The sequence below is a fragment of the Haliotis rufescens genome, unplaced genomic scaffold (assembly GCF_023055435.1).
Source record: "Haliotis rufescens isolate VD_foot unplaced genomic scaffold, xgHalRufe1.0.p SCAF_2, whole genome shotgun sequence".
NCBI classification, from domain to species: domain Eukaryota; kingdom Metazoa; phylum Mollusca; class Gastropoda; order Lepetellida; family Haliotidae; genus Haliotis; species Haliotis rufescens.
The window spans coordinates 21,254,119-21,277,434 of record NW_025963890.1 but is presented as its reverse complement, the minus strand read 5'-3'; the positions used below and the strand labels follow the sequence as shown (position 1 = coordinate 21,277,434).

The 23,316-nt window shown below is 38.0% G+C and overlaps 1 protein-coding gene across 3 annotated transcripts in view; it reads right to left on the bottom strand.

Annotated features, from left to right (window-relative positions):
• LOC124114198 (orexin receptor type 2-like) overlaps positions 1 to 23,316 on the bottom strand; it is a 68,618-nt gene that overhangs the window by 23,932 nt on the left and 21,370 nt on the right. For all 3 annotated transcript variants that reach the window (XR_007222173.1, XR_006857850.2, XM_046474793.2), the window contains exon 2: positions 5,045 to 5,402. Coding sequence is in view for 1 of the 3 variants with exons in the window: in XM_046474793.2 (XP_046330749.1) it covers positions 5,045 to 5,402 (358 nt within the window). In the remaining 2 variants the exon portion in view is untranslated. The remainder of the gene's footprint in view (positions 1 to 5,044; positions 5,403 to 23,316) is intronic.

Here is a 23,316-nt window from a genome sequence, read left to right as displayed (position 1 = left end):
TCAGAGCGAAGAAGGAAATGTGTTTTCCGCTGAGATGGATGCACTTCCAATTCTTCATTGCAATTCAACTACCTTGTGACAAACTACTGCAATATCATATATATATATATACACACACACACAAGCGCGCGCGCACAAACACACACACACACACACACACACACATACACACACACACACACACACACACACACACACACACACACACACACACACACACACACACACACACACACACACACACACACATACACACATTAAATTCTTTTTTTTTTTCATTTCCGAAAACTTTATTCCTTTTATTGTCAATATAAAACATCTGCTCAGGCGTTTCTGGAGCTTTGGTCCTGCTTCACACTGAAGCATGTGGTGTCTCCTTATGCAAGTTCCTTATGCCTCTTCTTCAGCCAGCAATGAATGGGTACCCGGTAGGATGAGATGGTAATGCGATAGTTAACTTTCAAGCGCCACACCGACGGGTTGGGTTGTATACTCCCCAGGGAACTGAGCATGAAAATCGAGTGCACACTGGGTTGTGGCAGTTTGTGTTTTTGGAGGACAGTTTAAAAATGTGGATATTTCCAGACACTTTTCTCATCATGTAGACTCTGTTTCTACCATCGTCGAAAAATGATTGATACTTTTAATTTACAATAGTGGTCAATCAGTGAACGTTTGGTTCTGTTCAGCCATGAGTGGGTGAATTTGGTTTAGCGCCGCCCTGAACAGTTGTTTGATTAGGTGTCTGTGACGTTTACCACTTTCGTTACACCCACAAGCCCGGGTACGATAAACGGAGTATCATAATCACAACGAATCAGGTATTAGAACCAACAATCAGAGGATCCTAGCACGACCAAGGGACGCAAATGTCCGCGGAGAATCTAGACGATCGGGCTACCGGTGCCAGTTTAACCATTGAAAATATAAATATTTTCTGCCAGATAGTGAAGAGCACGTGTGCGGATAACACAATCAATCACGACTACAAAGCATGAAGATAGAACATTCGCAATACATCTTTGTAAAAGATTATCACTTAATTTGAACATCATGAAATGTGTTCTATATTTTCATTTGACGTAACTCAAAGAATATCGCATATCGCGACTCTGTGAAAAAAACATCTTCATTGTGTGGTTGGCAAACGTTATCGAATCTAAACTCATGGTTGAAAAGGTTTCAATTATCCTTCAAAAGCACCGCGTTGTCAAATGCATTACCAACATGACGCGCACACATTAAACGGCGGTGTTTATCTGTGGCATAAATGCAAACATGGCCCAACACATCGGACACTTACACAAACAGTTATAAGAGTCAAAACCAAATATCCCTATGGAATGTGTGCAGTTAATGTACATGTATAAATGTTAACCAAAATAGAACTAATGCCGCATTAACAGCTGCATTATCGTTGCCTGGTTCACCATACAACCAACCGCGTTCAATTAGAGATCTATTTGTCGTTAAATACCATCATATGTGACCAGTGTTATCTTAAATAGACGTTCGTTGAGTGATGCAATAGATTAAAAGGTATGCTTACAAACGGATTCATACAAAATCAAACGATCGATCACTGTCGATATTGTTGGCAGAGTACTTCAGGGAGTTATACTGTGGTGTTTTGGAATGAATGTTACGTACGCACAGTCAGCAACATTGCGTCTATTTTTACAGCTCCCTGTGAACGATCGACTCGAGGCCAGGCAATTCAGTCGTCGAATTAACTTACAAATGTTGCAGCACATAGCCGTACCCTTCGCAACCAAGGATGACAAATCTACACGCCACAATTCGTTGACTTATGGCCCCTGGTTGTCCCGGGATCCTCTGATCTCTGATAGTTTGTCAGCACCATACAATAATATAAGCGTAATAATCAATCATAGCGGTTCTCGTGGGTATACATGTATTTTTGACGGGTGCCACCGTTGGGACAGGCTACGCTTACCTTTTCGCGAACACCTGGCATCATCAATATTAGATAGTGATTAATAAAAACAGGTTGATGATATACATGTAGTCGGAATCGTACTATCGACTCTGCTTTTAGCAGATATTTCTAATCAATCTGAAAAGGGTTTTGTCCCTTTTATTTTCATCACAGTAGATGAAAATTTTCATCACACAGATTCGTTACCTTGGGTTTGTTTCCAACACTCAGCAGACTCACTGTAACATAAACTGAACCACTGAAGCGGCGAACAACCCAGCCCACACTATCACTCATCTTTCCGATTCATGTGTGAAGCAAACGTTAAGGATTCTCATTAGTATCCACACACATCCCAGCGCGATAGGTTAATGCCAATAAAAACACGATATCGTTGGAGTAAAAGAGCTTCTGATGAAAGATAATATAACTTGGTTTTATAGTGAAGCCGACCATTATCTTTCGGGGCGGTTTATTTAGTAGTCGTTTTATAACTTGTATGGTAATTAGGTCGACCATAACGTGTTATCTGGTACACGTCTTGTAATTACACCAACACTGATGCAATAATGACATCTTCTACCAAGGTACATCCCTTAACTTGACATTTATGTTGTCGGATGTCCTATGTTTTGCACGCATGGTTAACAAAACTGTTCTTTGTAACAATGTGATGCATAATAATAACCCTTAAGGTATAACCATGCGCGTTGGCCTTGGCTGAATCTGGTTTTAAGAGTTGAAAGTTCAGTTAGGTTTAAAATGTTGAGCATTCAAAAAATAAATGAATAATCAACCATGTTATAATGTTAGTTGATTTTTCACATTGTTATGGTTATTATTCTGATTACAAGTATCTTAATTATACGATTTTATCTTAACAAAAAGATGCTTTCTGTGAAGACTGTCTTCTCGATTAAAACCTTTTCTCAACATTACTCGTTTTTACACACACAAAATAATGTGTACGTTTAATGTTATCCAAATCCCAGAATAAATATTCTTAACGTTGAATGAAAAGCATAGAAAAGAGCGCTGAAAATGCCAAGCGCTCCAAAATGTGTAACTAATAGTCTCTTAATGCGAAACAATCCAACAAATGCATACAGCAAGTGCGCACAGCCCCCGTCTGTCAAAGAAACCGTCACAACCATTTAAAGAGTATTAACAAGAGACTCGAGCAGGAATCTCGTCATTTCTCGGTCTAGACGTGATCGTTGGCGAGATTCACGTGTGAGTATCAGGAGGATGATGTGTTGACATCTGTGTGTTATGTGATTAGGAGGAGGTAGCCTGTGGGAGACAGACAGAGTGACTACCAAAGTGGACGATTTCAATATCGCGACAGTTGTGGTCTAGACATTGAAACGTTTTGTGATTTGAGGGTTTTACTCCCTTATAAATAATTAGAATTAATACAATTCGGAAAATATCTAAATCGAAACGTTCCTATTCATATATAAGGCTTTTAATATCATTAAGGCCAAACTTTGGGATGGGGGTTGAGGAAGAGGGATGTGGGCAAGTAGGGCTGGCCCTGAAGTCTAAGGTGCCGCAATTCGCTGTGCAGAGTTCTGTCCCTTGAACGTGCCGGAAAAACATGATCATGGGTTCGAGTCCCATATTCGTCTTGATTACGTTCCTGTGTTGGACTGAACGATACCCATGCATCGCCTAGATTCGATTACATGACTTGTAGGTGGCCGAAATTTTGCTGGAATATGGCTGACTGGGGCGGAAAAACATCATTCATTCACCATCGTTTCTGTTTGACACGGTTGTGCAAACACTAGTGCCTCTTGTAATATTGTTATAAGGAGGCGTGAGTGAGTATGGTTTTACGCCGCTTTTAGCAATATTCCAGCAATATCACGGCGGGCGACACCAGAAATGGGCTTCACACATTGTATCCATGTCGGGAATCGAACCCGGGTCTTTGACGCTTTAACCACTAGGCTACCCGACCGTTATAAGGATGAATTCCCAGATGGACATCAAATGTATCAAAGAGATAACATGACTACAATCTTTGGTAGACCAGAAAAACTTTGTCGGATTCAAGAAAAGCTTATGGTATCAAATCGAATGTGTCAATAAAAGTCAATTTCGTGTGTTTAAAAAATGTAACGCTGATAATGTCAGTTTCAAGTTTTATTACCCATTTCCAATCCAGCGATAGACTTACTGTCACCTATTAATTCAATATATGAAAATCAGTTGACATATTGCTTATTGCAAATTTGACATAATACAGTTAGGAAGGGATATAGTTCACGTGGTAATCTAAATGTAATTTTGGAGTCATAATACATAATATAAGACTTCATGTTGATGAACGAGTTTTATAAATCTTAAATCTATGAAATTATGTCAATTTGGCGCGTGATGGTCATACCGATGAACTCGTTGACGAATGTAGCGCCACAATTTATCACCTTTAGATATTTATATGAATGTGTTAACAGATACGTATCGAATATTATTGGTGTCCATATAATTTCGTTTATGTTGCTATCGTTTTAATTTGTCTCTTTTTGCACTGATATATGGATTCGGTTCAACACTCACAGATGGTCATTTTTCTATTGGGTACATGCTTCATTTCTTGTACCAAATGATATTCTAAGCACGATCTTCAATCTCAAAATCATATATTTTACTCCGATGGATACATGTCTTTAAGAGTGGCTTAATTTTTCATCACCTCGATTCACAAATTTCGATTTGTACAAATGAAAACCCACACAGAACACAAATATGTGTTTGATGGTACTCGCCTTTGGCTGTAGACACCAGGGCTCTCAGAAACGACAGGATATATGAAACAATTCTACTTCGGAAATTGTCGTTTTCGTTCTATTTTGAAGTTCAGAGACGTGATGGTTTGAATGATTCGGTCGAGTATTTAGAAGCCTCGACGCTGATTGGCTGATTAGAATGTTCACCTGACACGACCTCATGAGGAAGTGTTCACAGATCTTCACGCAGAGAAGTATCGCATCGCGGAAAAAGACCGGATTTTAATGAGATAGCACAATGCTAAGAGGCCTTGCAATTTCGTAACCGGAAGCGGAAAGAGAATAGTATAAAGAAGTAAATGCTTACCTGTCGATTCATTGGCTGATCCACTTCGCCATAGGCAAATGGCTACTTTTGCGTATGCGAACGTCATAATTAGCAACGGAATGAAGTAGAACAGCACGAGTATTGATAATAGGCTTATTTTCTCAAACTTCAGATCCCAGCTTGGCTGACAAATTGTAATATCGTAATGTTCATGGTAAACTGTTTGTAATACTACTAAATCTGGAATGGCAGCTGCGAATGATATTCCCCACAATAACACAATGATCCGTTTAGCTCTCACAGACGTCTGTCGGAACCATAGGGGACGACATATCGCCATCCATCTCTCCATTGATATAGCTGTCAGGGTCAGAACGGACACAAAGACTGATACTTTCTGAAAAGATAAAAAGTCAGAACTTAGTAAAAATAATGTACATATAGCTTATAGCTAAAACGGAAGCTCAGCAAAAATAAAGTAAAAATCAATAATTTTTATGGTTTCATTAATCTGCCGATTTGACAATTTAACACACTAACTAGATGAATATGGAGATGTTTTCGCTTGAGCGTCCGTAGCCGTTTCCCCAGAAGAAAACTGTGCGGTTTTGCTCAGGTGCCGTTTTAGTCTGCACCCATACATACTTGTATATCAATTAATAATTTGGCATAATTGTATATATAAAATGATATATTAACAAACAACTGTTATAGCATTAAAGCAGTTAGGAAAACAGCAATCAATCATGGACATTTTAGAAATTAATATCACTGTACATCAATATGTTATACAAGTAACAATGCATAATCGCAAACTGGTAATCAACAGTAGTATCCTAATAATCTATGTATGAGTGCGTTGTATTTTGTAACCGCAACCGTAAAGCTGTTATAGTGCTTATCATGAGTGACTCCGACACTTGAGTTGTTGCCTTGACGATCCATGCAAGAGTAGTGTGCAACAAAAAATCTTATCTATGCAGTTGATGCAGTGCAGTAATGACACGGGTGTTCTGTAGTCGTCAAAGACGCAACAAATACATTACAGTAACTCACAGTAATTATACTGAATTATTGCTAATGCTGCGTTGAATTTTTAATCCTTTATTCACTGTGATAACACAATGGCATATCCCTAACGTCTAACCCACAGGTCTATGTATGGTAGTACTATATGAATAATGGGGGTGCGGTGTTAGTTCTGTTTTACAAAATGACTTGTTTCAGAATAAATGAGAAGACAAAACAAGATCATAATCACTCTAAATCATATCATGGTTTTCCCAGGAAATTGATTGTTATACTTGATTGTTGTCGATAAGATAACACTTGTCACAAGTCCCAGTTCTTCAGGAACCCTTTTGTGCAATACCACTCAAGTCCTTCAGAGCGAGAAAAATATTTACGTTAATATTTTGATATATTGACACGTATACGCCCTACACGTGTTTGTTTTTAACACATCCTGTACCTTTTACAGGATTAGCAATTCTCTTGGTACTTCAACCTCTCTTGTATAACAGTACAAGGCGCGTTTTCAAGTTACTCGGTCACGCGTTATATTTACAGCGCATATATTCCCACATCAACTGTCACAACATGTCTTATCGATCAGATTAACATGATAAGGAGCTCAATTCGATTCTCTTATTCTCTGATGGGAATAAACGAACAGGTTGTTTTGCAGTCCTCATTTACGCCTGCGTGATGCATGCCCTGTCAGAGACTATATCTTCAAGACATAACATGGTCTTTCCTCTAGAGTTACGATGGCGCCATTCGCTCTGATTTGATTACGTTTTACCAGAGATGATACTGCCTCGTACAATAACATAATGACAGTAGCTGCCAAATCATCGGAAAAACATATATGCTGCCAGTTTCGATCATGTCCTGTGGTTTTAATCTAACAGAATCATACAAAGAAATAAACGTTGATATTACACCATAAATGGGCGTTTTATGTAGAAATTAGATGGTTTATAGTTCGATTTGAGACCAGAACCAGTGCAAAAAAACAATGATTATACAGTCCCAGATGTAGTAGGAATAATCGCCTACCGTACCATGCATATGCCCGGTTTCTATGAAATGTGATTTGAAAGCTGCAATGGCTATTTTTCATTCGACTGGTTGGTTATAAAAGCTACTGCTGTTCAATAACAGCCTCGCTTGAATTATACAGCCCCGTGGTGTTTAAGGTTAGAATTGCTCCCAAGCTACCCATTGTCAAGTATATTCATATTTGTAGGCCATCGGCCCGTATACAATATATATGTAAATATTATAATCCTAGGACAAGAATGAAACATGATTAGTGTACTTGTAAGTATGAATATATGCAAGATTAGAAGATAAGGTATTTCTGACAGTTCTTAGACATAAAGCCTGTTTAATAAATTTAGCACAATTTATAAGTACAAGTATATCATTGCTGTTGAGCTGCATTTCGCATTTGGTTATTGTAGATGGACCATCATATTTTTTTGGTAAATATCTATCTCTGTTTATAATATATTCACTACAGTCAAAAAGAAAATACAATTCATCTTCAGCACTATTGCTGTTACACATTTCACATATCATACGTTTACCATCTTGACATCTAACATTACAGCGTAGAGGCAGTTCGTACAGTCTCAATAGCCGTAAATTCCTTCTATATTATCACTACAGTCAATATATAATATTCAACGTCCAACAATTATTTAGGTGAGTTGAGGTGAAATGGGGTTTAACGTCGCGTCCAAGATTATTGCACTTATATAGCGGTGTGCATGAACGTGTATGTATGTGTGTGGCTGCTTGTACTAGTCCGGACTGATGTCAATTTATAGTGCTAGCTCACTGAGATACCATGCCGCAGTTTAACATGAATACCCCACTCAGACACAGTATACTGACTCCGAGTCGACCAGTCCTTGTTTTAGCCCTTTAAAGCCGAGCACCAGACAGGGTAACAACAAGTACCATCTTTAAACGTCTTTTGATATGACGCGATCGGGGATCGAACCCCCAACTATCTAAAGTATCTATACAACATATGAGAATCTGTTATCTTACTGAGTATACATTGCTTTTCACAATCTAAAAGCCTCTGTTTGAACACCCTAATAAATTGCGAATTGTCGCCAACATCCTGGCTAAATCATACACAACCAAAATCGGGCATATTTACTGATGACTTTAATGTGATGCTCAGGTACATCTACCAGCGGAATCTATTTTTTTCAGAAGAATTAATATTACATCGAATGGGGTACCTATACCGTACGCATTTAATATAATGCCTAGGCTTTTCGCAAGAGGCGCCTGGATGGATCGGGTGTTCGTTGATATGGTTGATGCGTATGACGCTTCTCATAATATCTATCACTGGATTGCCCGGTCAAGACTCAGATATCTCCAGACTATTAATAGGTCGTTTTGTTATGGCTTAAATAAAGCTGCCTGCGACTTAAAGAACATTCACTCATCCACTTTAATTGCATGATCATTGTGAGGGTATTTATGGCGAGCTTTCGCCTTTACATTTGAAAAGATGTATTCGTAAAAAGCTTTCCCAATAAGTAAATAAAGTCCACACCGAATAACAAATTGTGAGCTTATGTAACATTAAAAATGTTAAAGTAACACACTTCCGATTAGGTTTTATCATACAACAATGTGACAGAGCCCCTATATTACAAAGTAAGATGAGGCTCTTCACCACGTGTTTCCGAGAAAGTAAGTTTCCTATTTTGTGTCCATGATATTGGTCACAGATTTCTCATTTTGATGTCAGCTCATCTGCATGTAAAAACCTGACGTGCAAGCCTATTATTTTCGGAGCGGCTTTGTAAACATGCAAATTGCCTGGACACCCAAGAGAGGTAGAAGCGGCTGAGCAAATCACAAACTAACAGAGAGGTCTACAACTGTAGGTCTGACATGAATTGCACTGATACATTTTAGTTTCTTCTTATCTTTTTCTTTCCGTTTGTTTGTTGTTTAATGCCTTAGTCAGTAATATTACAGCTTTTGGACGGCGACCTGTAAATAATCGATTTTGGACTGAATTGATTGACGAGCATTTTCACCAGGTACACCCAATTCAGTAAGTCTCCTTGTTCGTCAAGCAAATCCACTTCAAATATGACTACACCTGACATGTCTACTCTAAATATAACTACATCTCTTATGTCTACTCCAAATATGAATACACCTGATATGTCTACGCCAAATATTGCGTCTCTTAATCTGTCTACTCGAAATATCAGTGAGTGAGTGAGTTAAAGTTTAACGTCACATCGGCAATATTTCAGCCATATCGTGACGAAACAAAATCTGACATTAACACTATATATTAAACTGTATAAATTTCTGCCGACGAAGGGCAGTATAATAACTAGAATATCACAGGTTTTCGTAAAACTAGTTTGAGGACATGTAAAAATATATAACTAACTAATAATTCAACAACACATTATAAAAAAAACGGGCTTTAGATCGCCACCAACTGAAGGTTGATCACCGCGCTGGGGACCATGGGGACTTACAGTACTTTTGCTACCTGCATGGACCCCAGTCGGATTTACATCATCCCTTCAGTTGTTGGCGATGGCTGACAAATTTAGCCAAACATAAAAATAACACATATGCTACGATTAAAAACGTGGAAGAAATAAATATACCTTGAAAGACGTGGTCTTACATACTCCAAATATGAATACATCTGATATGTTTACTCCAAATATGACATCTCTTGATCTGTCTACTCCAAGTATGAATACACCTGATATGTCTACTCCATATATGACATCTCTTGATATGTCTACTCCAAATATGAATAAACCTGATATGTCTACTCCGAATATGACATCTCTTGATATGTCTACGCCAAAATATGAATACACCTGATATGTCTACTCCAAATATGAATACACCTGATATGTCTACTCCAAATATGACATCTCTTGATATGTCTACTCCAAATATGACTACACTTGATATGTCTACTCCAAATAGGTCTACACTTGATATGTCTACTCCAAATAGGTCTACACTTGATATGTCTACTTCTCGAACGACTACACTTGACATATCTACTCCAAATATGGCGATTCAGCAACTACATCAACTAACACTATTCCTGATATGACTACTCTCAATAATATAACTTCCCACCATGACGACTCTCAATAAAACTATTTCCAAATACGACAACTACTTATATGACAAGGCCCATTATCATGATTTCAGGTATCAGTGATATTTTAGTGGCCACAGAGAGAACAGAATCTTATTCCTGTACACATTATACATTTAACTAAACTAATTCAATTTATCCACCAATTACTGGAGCATACTTGCGTCTTATGCCACAATAGAATAATGCTTTTTAATAGTACATGATACTTATGCAAGTAGCTTTCTCTCAAGTGTTTGTAATGAGATTTGAAGCAAATCACATAAAACAACATCGGCGGGCGTGAAACCAATCTCCTTCAGTTACGTGAAGCAATGATATGCAGTCCGAGGTCTGTCGGCAGAAACTTGGATGCGTGCTGCTTTGATGTTCCTTGTACTTTTTTAAATTGATCAATAACAGATTTTCTTGCTTAATTTTCTTTACTCGCGTCTGAATATTTGATCCAGCAACAAACCTACTTCTTGCGGTAAAACCGTACTTTCAATACAGCACCATGTACATATACACCCCTGGGACACGTTATCCCTCCGGCTATCGTACCCCTCTTACTATAACATAGGCCACCCGCCTTCATGGTGCAGTGAATAGAGTGTCAGTGTTTCGATCACCTAGCTGTGTCATATCAAAAGATGTCAACAAATGGTACTTGTTGTTGCCCTGACTGGTGCTCGACATTGAGGGGATAAAACAAAGACACACTGGCTCGGCGAATATATTACGTGTCTGAATCGTATGGTGTCTCAGTTGGGTAGCACCAGTTGAACTCGTACAAGCTGCCAGATACGCATGTGCTTGCACCTCCCCAAATGAGTGAAATAATCGCGACGTTAAACCCAATTTCACCTTTCATTAGCATAGACCAACGGCAGTCGTATCACTAAGATCGCTTAATGGAACGATTCTTGAACCAAGGGACCTTAGCTTCGTACCTCCCTACTTTTACATTGACTTATGACAGATGTAGAGACAGTTATAAACTTCGAACTATATTTCATATAACATTAAATAAAATCATACTTATAAAACATCATAAAAGGTACAATCGGAAATCTGTATACAAGTCCAGAAGAGGACGTACGGTAAAACATGTAAGTTTATTTTTCGATGAGGTAGCATTCGTCGTACATAAATGTCAAGACCACCAATGAGCTGACCCCAGAAGAACAAATTCTATACCTAGATACAAGTAATCCAGTTTGATAAGTGCCGCGTAAATGACCTTATTTAATCATTCTGCAAAGCAATATTGCCTGAACTTAGCTTCTCTTTAAGAACAAGAAGAAAAATACTATATAATGACAATATCTCTGCTGGTGTCGTATTTGCATTTTCGATAATTACAACTGAACGCTTCCGTTCTGCAGAAGTAATCATCTCATCAAACATCTCGCATGGACATCATCAAAGAAACTTATTACATTTTCACTTTGACAAATGTTTATTAAGGTGAAGATTGTTCCCGTGAAAATTTCATTGCATATAATTTATTTTTTTTAAAGTAGTATGATAGCAGATAATGGTGATATTTGTATCCTGAAATGCAATTTGTCAGACAAATTAGTTTGGGCGGTTTTAAGACAAAGGTGATTAATGGCTGTTTATGACGTTAGACATTGTCATTGAGCAATTAAATGGAATTATTGATGGTTTTACGTTCGAGTTAATATGGAGGTGGCAGTGTTACAAATATAAAAAAACGTGGCCTCAGAGGACACTTTAGAAAGGTTTGGTGCAGGCTTTCCCTATACTTTTAAATTCACAGACCAGGATCAGAACAGTTCCAATACTTCCATGCTTGTCGAAAGAACCGACTGAAATGGAACTCATTGGGTGATCAGACTCTGTGATTTGGCAGATCGCATGGCATCAATGTCGTCCAACGAAGACATGGATCGCTGCTAACACTTTCATTGACTGAATGTCAGTTTGAAATTGGATTGTAGGCTTTGTTAAAACTGGAATATTGTTGACTGCGGCGTTTGACAACACTCACTCTTCTTTTCTATTTGATTCTAATGTCAATAAAGAAATGCCAACATGTCCGCATGCTACTAATCAGTGTATGACGCTGTAATATATGTCCACTTACAACAAGTTGTAAATTCCATTTGAAAAATTAAACCCCATGGCACAAACACATCAATATCGTTCAGGTCATGTAGACAGGAGACAGATAGTGATTTGAAATATTGTATGACCCAAATTACTTTGCAAAATAATTCAATTCGATAAATGTATTGGACATCACCTGTCATAATCTGAATGAAGCTGTTTTAATATCATTGTCCTTTCATCGATAAATACACTTTCTGGTTACTTAATCAATTTTGCCACTATTGTGGCGGACGAATTAATACATTATTAAGGAGTATTATTATCGATTGACACATAATCGATGTTGATTGCAGTGATACATTTTCACAACATGTACTCGTACGAAATATATCTTCTAGTGTTTTGATATTGATTTACACTTAAACGTATCAAGAAGCGTTAACGAAGTATACATAAAATATTTTTTCATCCATGCCATTGTTTCCTTTGTTGAGTGTGTGTCTATAGCCACTGCATTGGCAACGAAGTGTTACACATTATCACTGATATGACAAAGACACTTTATCCATAAAAGCGCTTTCTTTATACCAATATGACACATTCTGTTCTGTTGTCTCTAACGATTATTTCATGTAGATTCACCTTTGCACTCAGAATACATTTGCACAAAAGCAAATCTCAGAGCGTATAGCACAAGAATACATTAACGAAACGCAAAGCTCAAAACTGGATAAAGCCAGAAGGTTCAAGTGATTTCCGTATCAACATTTCCCAGAGACAGAAGGATGCCGGGACTACTGATCATCAAACAGACACTATTCCAAAGGCACAGCAAAGTTTCTTCCTATTCAATAACGTAATTATCGTGCAAACAATATATCACTCTGTGTAATGTAATGACTCACATTCGGTATCATATGTGTCCATTTCGTACCCAGTTTGTCTCTTCTAACGATAACTGTAAGGCTTACGTTGCAATTGGGTTTGTCGTTCCTTGTGAAGAGCATTGCTAAACTGATGTATATCGACTATAGGATTAAGCATTATAATCGGGCACTCTTTACGCCATGTCGTAAAATGCATCGCATCCCATGGCACGTTTGGTTTCAATCTTGTTAATAATCAAGATTTGATAGTTGGTATATATCTACTCTGTTATTGGAGAATTCGAATGGATAGACGGGATGTGGTAATGCTCCAATTAATGTACTAAGTTGCCACAATGTGTGTGTGAGTGTGTGCGTGTATGCATGGCTAACAATTTAACAACTGTTTGATTTGGATAGATAGATAGATAGATAGATAGATAAATTTATAGACAGACAGACAGATAGATAGATAGATAGATAGATAGATAGATAGATAGATAGATAGATAGATAGATAGATAGATAGATAGATAGATAGATAGAACACCTGTATTAATATCAGCTTAATATTGAAAATGTATTACTTCAAGCACGTGGCTTGATCCATGAACAGTCTTATGTGTGTTAATAATATACTGGTGCAGTGTATAATGACGGTAGATTCATGCCATACAAATTTGGAAGCTTGATGGTGATATTGAGACATTATTGCTGCAAGAGAACGTGGAACTTAACTCAAGCATTAATGGAACAATATATACTGATACACGAGAGAGGAAGAAATATCGACAAATATTGTCTCCAGAGTCAAACAAATATCGGCCCGCGGCGGTATAGTGCATCTATTGTATTGATAGACACTCCATTTTGAGTTGTTCGAGGCTTGTAGGTTTTCTCAGAACAATCCTCTTGACGCTTGCTTTTTGTCTAACAAAACTATCGCCTATGCAAGTTTATTGCTTGTATTCATAAAATTATCTTTGCCAAATCTTTGGCTTCAAGACATCTTCAAATTTTCACTTCGGCTTGTTTAACCCGAACAGGCTAGATTTAACAGGCTATTTATCAAAACGTGAGAACATATCCTTCCGTTGGCATTGTCTCATACTCCTTCTATTCCACAGGTTGTTCATGGCTGGGAAAGAGATCACTGATGATTTATTACTAGTAGGGTGTGCGTAAACATGTTATATAATAAATTGTGACATTGGGAAAACCGTTCTGTGATCTGGCCTTATACATAAAACATATTATTTAAAACATTATCTAGACATTCAGTGGGTCCCTTAATATACAGTATCTGAATGGATGTAAACATCATGCGATTGAATGGGTTCAAGCGTCTGAACGTTTACTTTTACCCATAACTATTACATATATTCATAATTCATTTAACAGTTCATTCTATTTTTAATATTGTGATTGAGTGTACATGTATCTTCTCGTGTACCAAGACAAAAAGTAATGTGACATCTTACGCAAGAAACAAAATATTAAACAAGCAAAAAATAAAAACGAATTATTCAAATTGAAGACCAGCTTTTGCGGAACATTTTATCCACAAGAATGATCTTGCGACAGTGGCAAAAAAACGTTCCCAAGGATAAAATCTTCACATCAGACGCCGCTTCAATAAGGTAACACTCACGGCTACGTTTCATAGTAAGTTTCTTTCATTTAACGACTAACAAGTGAAGGTACACAGAAGTACTTATATGTCTTCATCGTGTATTAGTAATTTTCTCCTCGTGCGAAGTCAATTGCCTTGCCATTTAATCACCATTCATATTTATAGGGTTTCTAGTGCAGTGCTTGGATGAAGTAATATTCCGATTGTTGAACCATTGCCTTCCATTCACACTCAAACACCATGAGCTTACCATTTGGTACTTTTTATGTTCCCCAAATTCCTTTGTCCAAATGTGCATATAATCATGTTACCAACTTCCCGAAGCTCTATATATGAAACTGGCGTGTTCAATTGTGCCCAACAATAACCTCAAGGCTATCACTTTTGCAAAGTAAAAAGATGTTTACCAATTGTTGCTTTACTCAATTTAGACATGTAACAACTGTGTTTATACATCAAGGTAATAAGTAAAACAAAACATCTTTCTGGATATATCATTGTTACTCGCCGTTCCTTTGTGTCTTTTGCTCTCTGTTAGTAATTATATTCGCTGAGTTTTTCAGAAAGGTACAGAAATCTTACTAACTGTAAAAGGATCACAATACAAGAGATAAATGAATAGCCGCTGAATGTCATTGTACTGCGAAACAAAAACTTCAGAAAAATGAATGCATGCAATACATCGACGAAATAAGTTGAAATAAGTGTCGCTGCTTGTGCTAGTCCGGACTAATGTCGATTTTATAGTGCTAGCCCACTGAGATACCATGCCGCAGTTACACGTGAATAACCCACTCAGACACAGTGCAATCAACTACAAGTACCACCTTTTAACGTCTTTTGGTATGACACGGCCGAGGAAGTCGAATCCACGCCCTTCCACCCTCCGGGCAGATGCTCTACCACTAGAACACGGATGTGGTCGTTATCCAAACAGTAGATTAACAGACCTATACCAGACAATAATCAGAGGTTCCGGCTTTAAGCCCAGATCAGTTTATCAACAATCTGACAAAACTGGGATATGGTGGACATGTCAGACTTTGTAATCATGAGGAATAATGCACGGACCTCTACATTGTAGATGCATTTCTCAATCAAGCTCAATAACATAGTTGTACATATACTACAATGTTGTTTGAAACTATTGGAATGATAGTGTTATAGTAAACAGCCCCACGATAGCCCCCACAACTATGATCCTGATTACATTGAAGGACGACACAGTAGGTAAATACATGAAGTTGGGTTGAAGTTTGAAAAAACCTGACTCGGACTCCTAGTAATGACCTCATATTGCAAGCTGTAACATGTAAGTCGCTCCGTAGGACAAGCAAAGGTTGCTGGGGACCTATTCTAATCCGGGATCTCCAGTGTGCTGAGTGTAAAGAAACGGTAAAGAAATATTACAATGTGTTTGCTTTGCGTGTTGCATTTGTTTACTATCAAATACTGAACTTCTTTGATGAATTTGCCTTTTAAAAAGGTAATTGAATGGCTTTATGGGTAACAACTTATTCGGAATAAGGTCTTGAGAAATAAGCTTATTTTTTCTGAACGATCAGGAAGTAACGAACACAGATCAATTAAGATAAATAGAACGTGGAAGTTTTTTATGTTTTGTTATCATGTTTACGACAACGAATCCATAGAATAGTTCAGATAGTTGGTGCTATATACCAGATCTATTATACTGCCGAATAGCTCCGTATTAAGTCAGCATGCTGACTCACATGCCCGTGAGTAAAAACGTTGACAGAAAAATAATTATTTACCCTCCTGTGTCGCTTGGTATTTAGTAATATGTTTTTCTCTACCCATTTTTTCCTTGTATATTTCCGATTTCCAACAAGCAAGAATGTGAATTAGATTTGATTTTTTTAAAGGAAATACGTCTTTTTTTAAATGAAAGGATATGAATCTGGGCATACGGGACTTACGTTGGTAATGGATCACCATATAGGATTTTGTGTCGGAGGATTGCCTAAATTTGGTATCAGTCCTAATACGTTTCCGTTAGAAGTCATACATATCTCGTGTTGGTTTTGTCTACTGCAGAATTTAGAAAAGATATTGCTATTGTTAGTACTTGTCAGTAAAGTAACTGAAGTGGCATTGTAGTGATCCATGTGAAACATGGTTCATTATTCTTTTAAATGTTAATAATAAACTCGCCAACCCAATGAGTTGTTCATTTGAATATTGTAGGTGTGAACAATATTCCGTTAGCTATCAGTTTAGTGTGACAATACAGACCTCTTGGTGGTTGTCAGTGAACGTATATTCAATGCATTCAACTGTTTATTCATCTTACAAAAAGATTCAATACTTTGTCTAAACTTATGTGCATCTCATCTTAATTTATTGACGTTTCTCTATTGTTTTTCTGGCCATTGCACATATAGTAATTGAATGTTGTAAATATCACGAAGAGGGAGTTCTAAGTAGGACACCTTGTACGAAATCCGTTTCACCTTTTGTTAATGAATAAGACATGTTTAAACAAAGCAAATATACGTAGTCGATGATGAAAACATATGTATTATGTTTCCCTTGATCATACAAAAATAACTTGATGTCCTTTTGACTAATGAAATATCCTAAAATAAAATTAAGCATAGAATTACGTTGACAAGAACCGGTTTAATAGAAGAATTTAAATCATTAAGTCCCATTATTTCTTATGTTCGAAGTTTGTCATAATGTCAGCCAGTGAAGACCATACTTGCCAGAAACATACCGGCATATTTAAGATTGTTGTTGTTTGTTATATATGGTGTGTGTATATATGGTGAATCGAACCCGGGTCTTAGGCGTGGCGAGCCAACGCTTTAACCACTACATTTGTCCCACCTTTACTAACCGCTTCTATCTCATATCATTATGGTTATAAACACATACATCTCAGTCAATACGTGATTACGAAGCGCGTGTGATAATAAAGTCTCGCGAGATTTAGGAACTCTCGTGAGACTTTCAACGTTAACACTGACACGGGGATACTGAGTGGCCTGCCAAGTTAAATCCTGTTTGTGAGATATGGGTGTGACTTTATAGTGAAATGATTGAATTAATAGCCAAAAATCTACCATCTCTCAAGGTTTGAGAACCTTTCTCTGGAATAAACCGAATTAAGCTATTGCGTGTAGCTGTAATGGAAATGCAATGTGCTACTCCATTTCATAGGTACGCTGATTATTCTGTTTAAATGTCGTACATTGAGACTGAAAAATGAAATACACACTGTTAATGAAAAGATTCGCTGTCTGCCCAAAACATCAAATGAGTGAGTGTTATATAGCGACCTGACAACTCAATATTGGAGAAAAGCCAAATCAGTGCGGGTCATTGGTATTTTTTTTCTACTTTGAGTGAATGAGTGAGTAATGTTTTAGGCCGCTGTTAGCAATATTTCAGCAATTTCACTGCGGGGGACACCAGAAATGGGCTTCACTCTTGGCCTTCGGCGTGACGAGCGAACGCTTTAACCACAAGGCTACCCCAACGCCCCTTTCAGCTTTGATGAACCCACAGGCAGACTATAGTGTTGAAATTCCAAGTCTATCCCATCGCCGGGCGATATACGAAAGTTTATATGTAAAGTCATTTTAAAATGAGCCTATGTAAACCAACAAAACCCGCCACCTGAGGTTTGTTGGTAGCAGTCAATGTGTGTTGTGCTTTACGCCACTTTACGCCACTTCTTAAAAACAGAAATTGGCTTCACATATTGTCCCCATGTAGGGAATCGAACCGGGATCTTCAGCGTGACAAGATAACGTATAGGCCAGTGCCTATATTCCGGCTCGTTGTGGTACAAGAGCGCGAGCGGGATTTGGAGCTGGAAGGTAAGCAATGTGGAGGAACATGAAACTCTGCTCTCCGTTTAAGCTTATCGCGTCTAAGCATGGATTTCCACCCACCAAGTATTTGTTATGGTGTAATTGAAATGTTACATGTACAATGTTCTGATGCTGAAATATGACATTTCAAATGTCCTAATTTCGACATGCTACACGTTCATGTCAAAGTTTCTTGTGTTGAAATGTCAAATATTGTCATCTGGTATTGTTAATTTAAAGTAAAAAATGGTAAAACAAAGTTACCAATAGCAAACAAAGATATCAACGTTTTATTAGCTTGACAGTTCGAAAACAAACTGTCATATTGTTGATAATAAAGCACATGTTTGCAACCAAAGTTATCTCAATTAACTTAGGAATATATAACCACTGGTATATTAGCTATTTATGTTAGACTGTTATGTTATTGGGTTACTGGGCCTGCCATAACGTCAAAACATGTGTTCAGATAATCACATGGCATAAATGTAGGACAACGTGATACTTATGATACTAAACATATGGGGAAGTTAAAGACCAGTCAAATCAAAAGCATCCTTCACTTAGATACACCCGATCTACATTCCACGCTTAAACATATGCAGACCTTCTTAATTATATCTGATCAAATGGCAAACACTCGTAATTAGAGACTTCTTAAACCAGACCAGAGGCACTTGGCCATATTCTCAGTGATGCTTGAAGTTTTATAAGTACACGAACGAATACTCATCAGGTACTTGCGTCATGATTAACACGATTAACTATTCATTAGCTTTAAGATTTAAACAGAAGAAAATATCTTTCATGAATTTTAAATCAGTTAATTACACACGACCTTAAAGCATATTAATCAAATCTGTGAATGACATGCAATGATTATACATTTATGCATTCTTCAAATTAAGCAGGTCAAGGATAGATTGTTGACCAAGGACATTAACAGTATCTTATGGGTGTATTGTTATATAAGTTTTAGGAAGTTGATTTTGTCATTACAACTAAGGCCGGGTGTCCTTGGGACACTTCAACCGACGTGAAATCCAACACTATAACTCTGGTGCCACCACTGGTGGAATGGGATGTGTAGATTAAACGTAATCTCACACGCAATTCTGACATGCAATTCCTCATGGTAATAGCGGTGAATGGGGAAGGTATGAGCTATACAGCCACACCACAGCTGAAAACAACAACGATATGCCTCTATTGTATTTGTTCCGAGGCACAAGAAGAAAGAATATTCCCGTTTTTGTTCCCACATTTGACTTGCTCTTGCGTTTTGCGTGCGTTTGTGATGGGTACCACCGATGCGGCAGGATGCGCTGGTAAAACCTGGTATCATCGCTAATTGATAGTGATTCATAAACAAATGATTATGACATCAGAAAAAAATAATGTGTCCCAAAATAATATGTTGTAAAAGGAAATTATCCGGGGAAAAAGTAAGTATCGACCGATTAAATATCCTGCCTCCAACCAAATATTCCCAAGGAAAATTTAATGGTGGTTCTCGGTGATGACACCAGGTGTTCTTGTAACGGTCCAATCGTGATCAAAGGTCAAAGTTAGGCCCGTCTAGAAAGAGAGCCGTTACAGATTTGAGGATAGAGGCACTTTAAATTGTTGTAAGTCATAAGGGTTGAATTCCGGGGTGACCGAGTAGTATTTGGCCATTGCTGATAGCGAGCCGAGATAAGGTTAATCCTGTTCATGCATAAAACAGGTGCGATATCCATTCTCAAGTAGTCTATACGCCAAAATGCTTGCCCGAAAGAAAGATGTTTTTGAGTGGCACTTCATGTGCAGATGCCTGCATATACTTGGTAATGAAACACACAGGTGTTTCTGTTGCGGTGTCTATAGGTATTTCTACAACGTGCATTCCACACATACATTCTGTGTTCATATTAACAGTGATTGGAATCATTCTGCTTCTCTGTGAACGAGGGATAGATAACCAGCCAAACACGAGACACTTTGTAATAGGTAATGTTGAAATGACACGTGTCCACGTTTCAGAGCTATTTCTTGCCCTTCGTCAGGTACTCACCTGTTATCAGGTATTCACCGGATCAATGGGCACGAAGTAGCCCCGAAACGTTGTCATTCAACGATCCACTTTTGTGTTGTGAGCATGACCGACGTTGCAAATAGGGACGTTTAGTAGCATAGTGGCGGACGTGATCGTCGTCAGGCCAAACACTCGGGTTAGTTTCCAAACTTTGCAATACTATGTTATGCCCATTCTTGGTGTCTCCCGCTGCCATATATTTATCGTTAGAGGCGAATAAAAAGATCGGATGGCAGACAGACTGTATTGATACGTGCCGTCGTACCCCGACCGCGTGGATCCCTGCTCATGATATAGATCACTGCATTGTCTGCTTCAGGCCACCGTCATATAACAAACAAAGAAGTCAAATCATTAGGATAAAGCAAAATCCGCTCAATCACTACCGAAAATAGGTATTTTCTTGTTGATTGGGCCAAAAACCTATTCTGTTTCAATGTCTCGTATTTCCGGAATCTGTGTCCAGTAATGGATGCCACAACATGAATGGGCGTTGCGTTCAACTTCACTCCCCGTTTTTCAATTGCAATTTATAGCTTTTGTCTGAAATTCGATAATCCTTTGATTGACCCATAACAAAGGTAACTGTAGTGTCATTGTACTATCGCGTTTCAGCACACCATTTGAGCCCCTCTCAAGCAAATACACGCGTTTAATTGGTTGTTTATTTATGAAGCAATCTGCTGGATTTCTCTTTCCTAGACTAACGGCAGCCCGCCCGTTCACACTGAATACATTACACAGCAGTTCACGTAATACCTTTAACATTATGGGCATATCATGATATATTGTGGGTTATTACAATGAGTTCATTGGTTTGGAAGTAACACATGGTTCGTTCAAATCTTTGATGAAGACATTCTAAGCTGCTTGCGATGAAAGTGTGTGATTGAAACCATTTGCATAGGAATATGTTCATAATGGTTGTCAACCTACATGAAATTTGCGTTAAGGTTAAACAATCAAATCAAAGAAGGCTTGACATTTATAATGGCCCTGGTTGTTTTTCATGTAAATACCTTGTCTTTTCCACAACATAAGAGGCCCTGTGGCAATTAGCCAATTTAAAATCGTTTTGCGCCATGTTTTAAAGTGAGTGACTGTTGTTTGTCGCCACTGCGCAATTTCAAGATATATCACGACGGCCTGTGGGGGTAATCGAAGAAGTACTGACGGTAACCATGAACAGTGATCCCACGCCATCGGGGAAGAAACCCTTATTTGTCAAGTCACGAGCTCGGGATACTTTGAGCCTATTCTTTCTCTGAATTCTCATGGGACCCTTGTTTTAGGCGAGTGGTTAGTATGGTTTTTACGCCGCCTTTCATAGCAATTACAACAGTACTACGGCGGGGAAAGAAAAATGGCCTCACACATTGCAGGGCTATGGGGAATCGAACTTGGGCGTTCGGTGGCACTAGGCTACTCCCTCCCCATTGTTTTAGGAGAAACAAATGAACATTGTGAAAGCTACAGTCATGCCTTTTCCTTCCTACGTTTCCTAAGGTGTACATTTATCTCCTTTGATAATATTGTAATTAGGTTCTTGTTATACGTTGATATTGTCAATTTATTCATCCTTTAAATACAATGTAAAACAATAGTCACTCTTTCACGCCTCATTCGGCATGTACATTGCTTGAGAAGGTATTGTCACCATACATATAAATCACAAGTGGTATCGAGGTTTTTGACGCTGTCCCGCCTCATCGAACCCTTCCAACAAAGTGTCATGCCAGTAATGATCATTTTGTGCCCCCACTCATAAATCGACTGCAGCAATTACACCTCTCCGGATAGCACCGATAGATCCATTAACTAACATTATGTTATACTTCTTCAAAGACATCTTGCAGCAGATCGGTGGTCGATTGGACTCTGCCAGCATGCCATATGTCTTTCAGGCATGACTATCCCAGCATCTAAACTGCCGCGCAAAAGAAGTTATCAGCCATGTTTGATGATGGCTAATATGAAACAAACAAGAAATGGTTATTCGATGGTGATGTATTTGATAAGGGTATCATAGTTGCGTTAAGGTGTGGTGTTTCGGTGAGTGTTTTTGACCTAGTAACGTTTTGACAACATTTTTAATGTTTTGGTCAGATCTAATATTCAAGTGTATACTTTCTTCTGGCCGACACCTTACTTCAGAATTTCTTTTTAAAATTAATAATTTCAAAGTTGCCTAATTATATGCATTTTTATATCGATGTTGAAATTTCACGCCGCTTCAACTGTTTCAGCCTGATTAAAAGTCCTTGTGAAGAACCCTTGTGAAACTCATGTCATTATGTATTAAATTACATAAGAATAGATAATAGGTTCTGGCTATGCCTTTGTCCCCCACACGTTTACAATTGTGGTAATTCTTAAAACGGGTTGGTTCCAGCCATGGCTGATCAATTTGAATCCAGATCTTCTTCAAAGAGTTCCAAGCCCCATGTGCTCATGAAAACTGTTACATGGTTTCAATAAGTATACTCATGTCATACATGTGTCAATCGTTATTTGTTAAGTACACCCTAGGTTCACCACACCAAATAACCACCTTCCTTCCAATACGCATCCTTAGACGTTTCAAAAGAATTAACACTAACCATGCATCAGAGAAACTATATGCCTTATCGGCAAACGATCTCACAACGTAT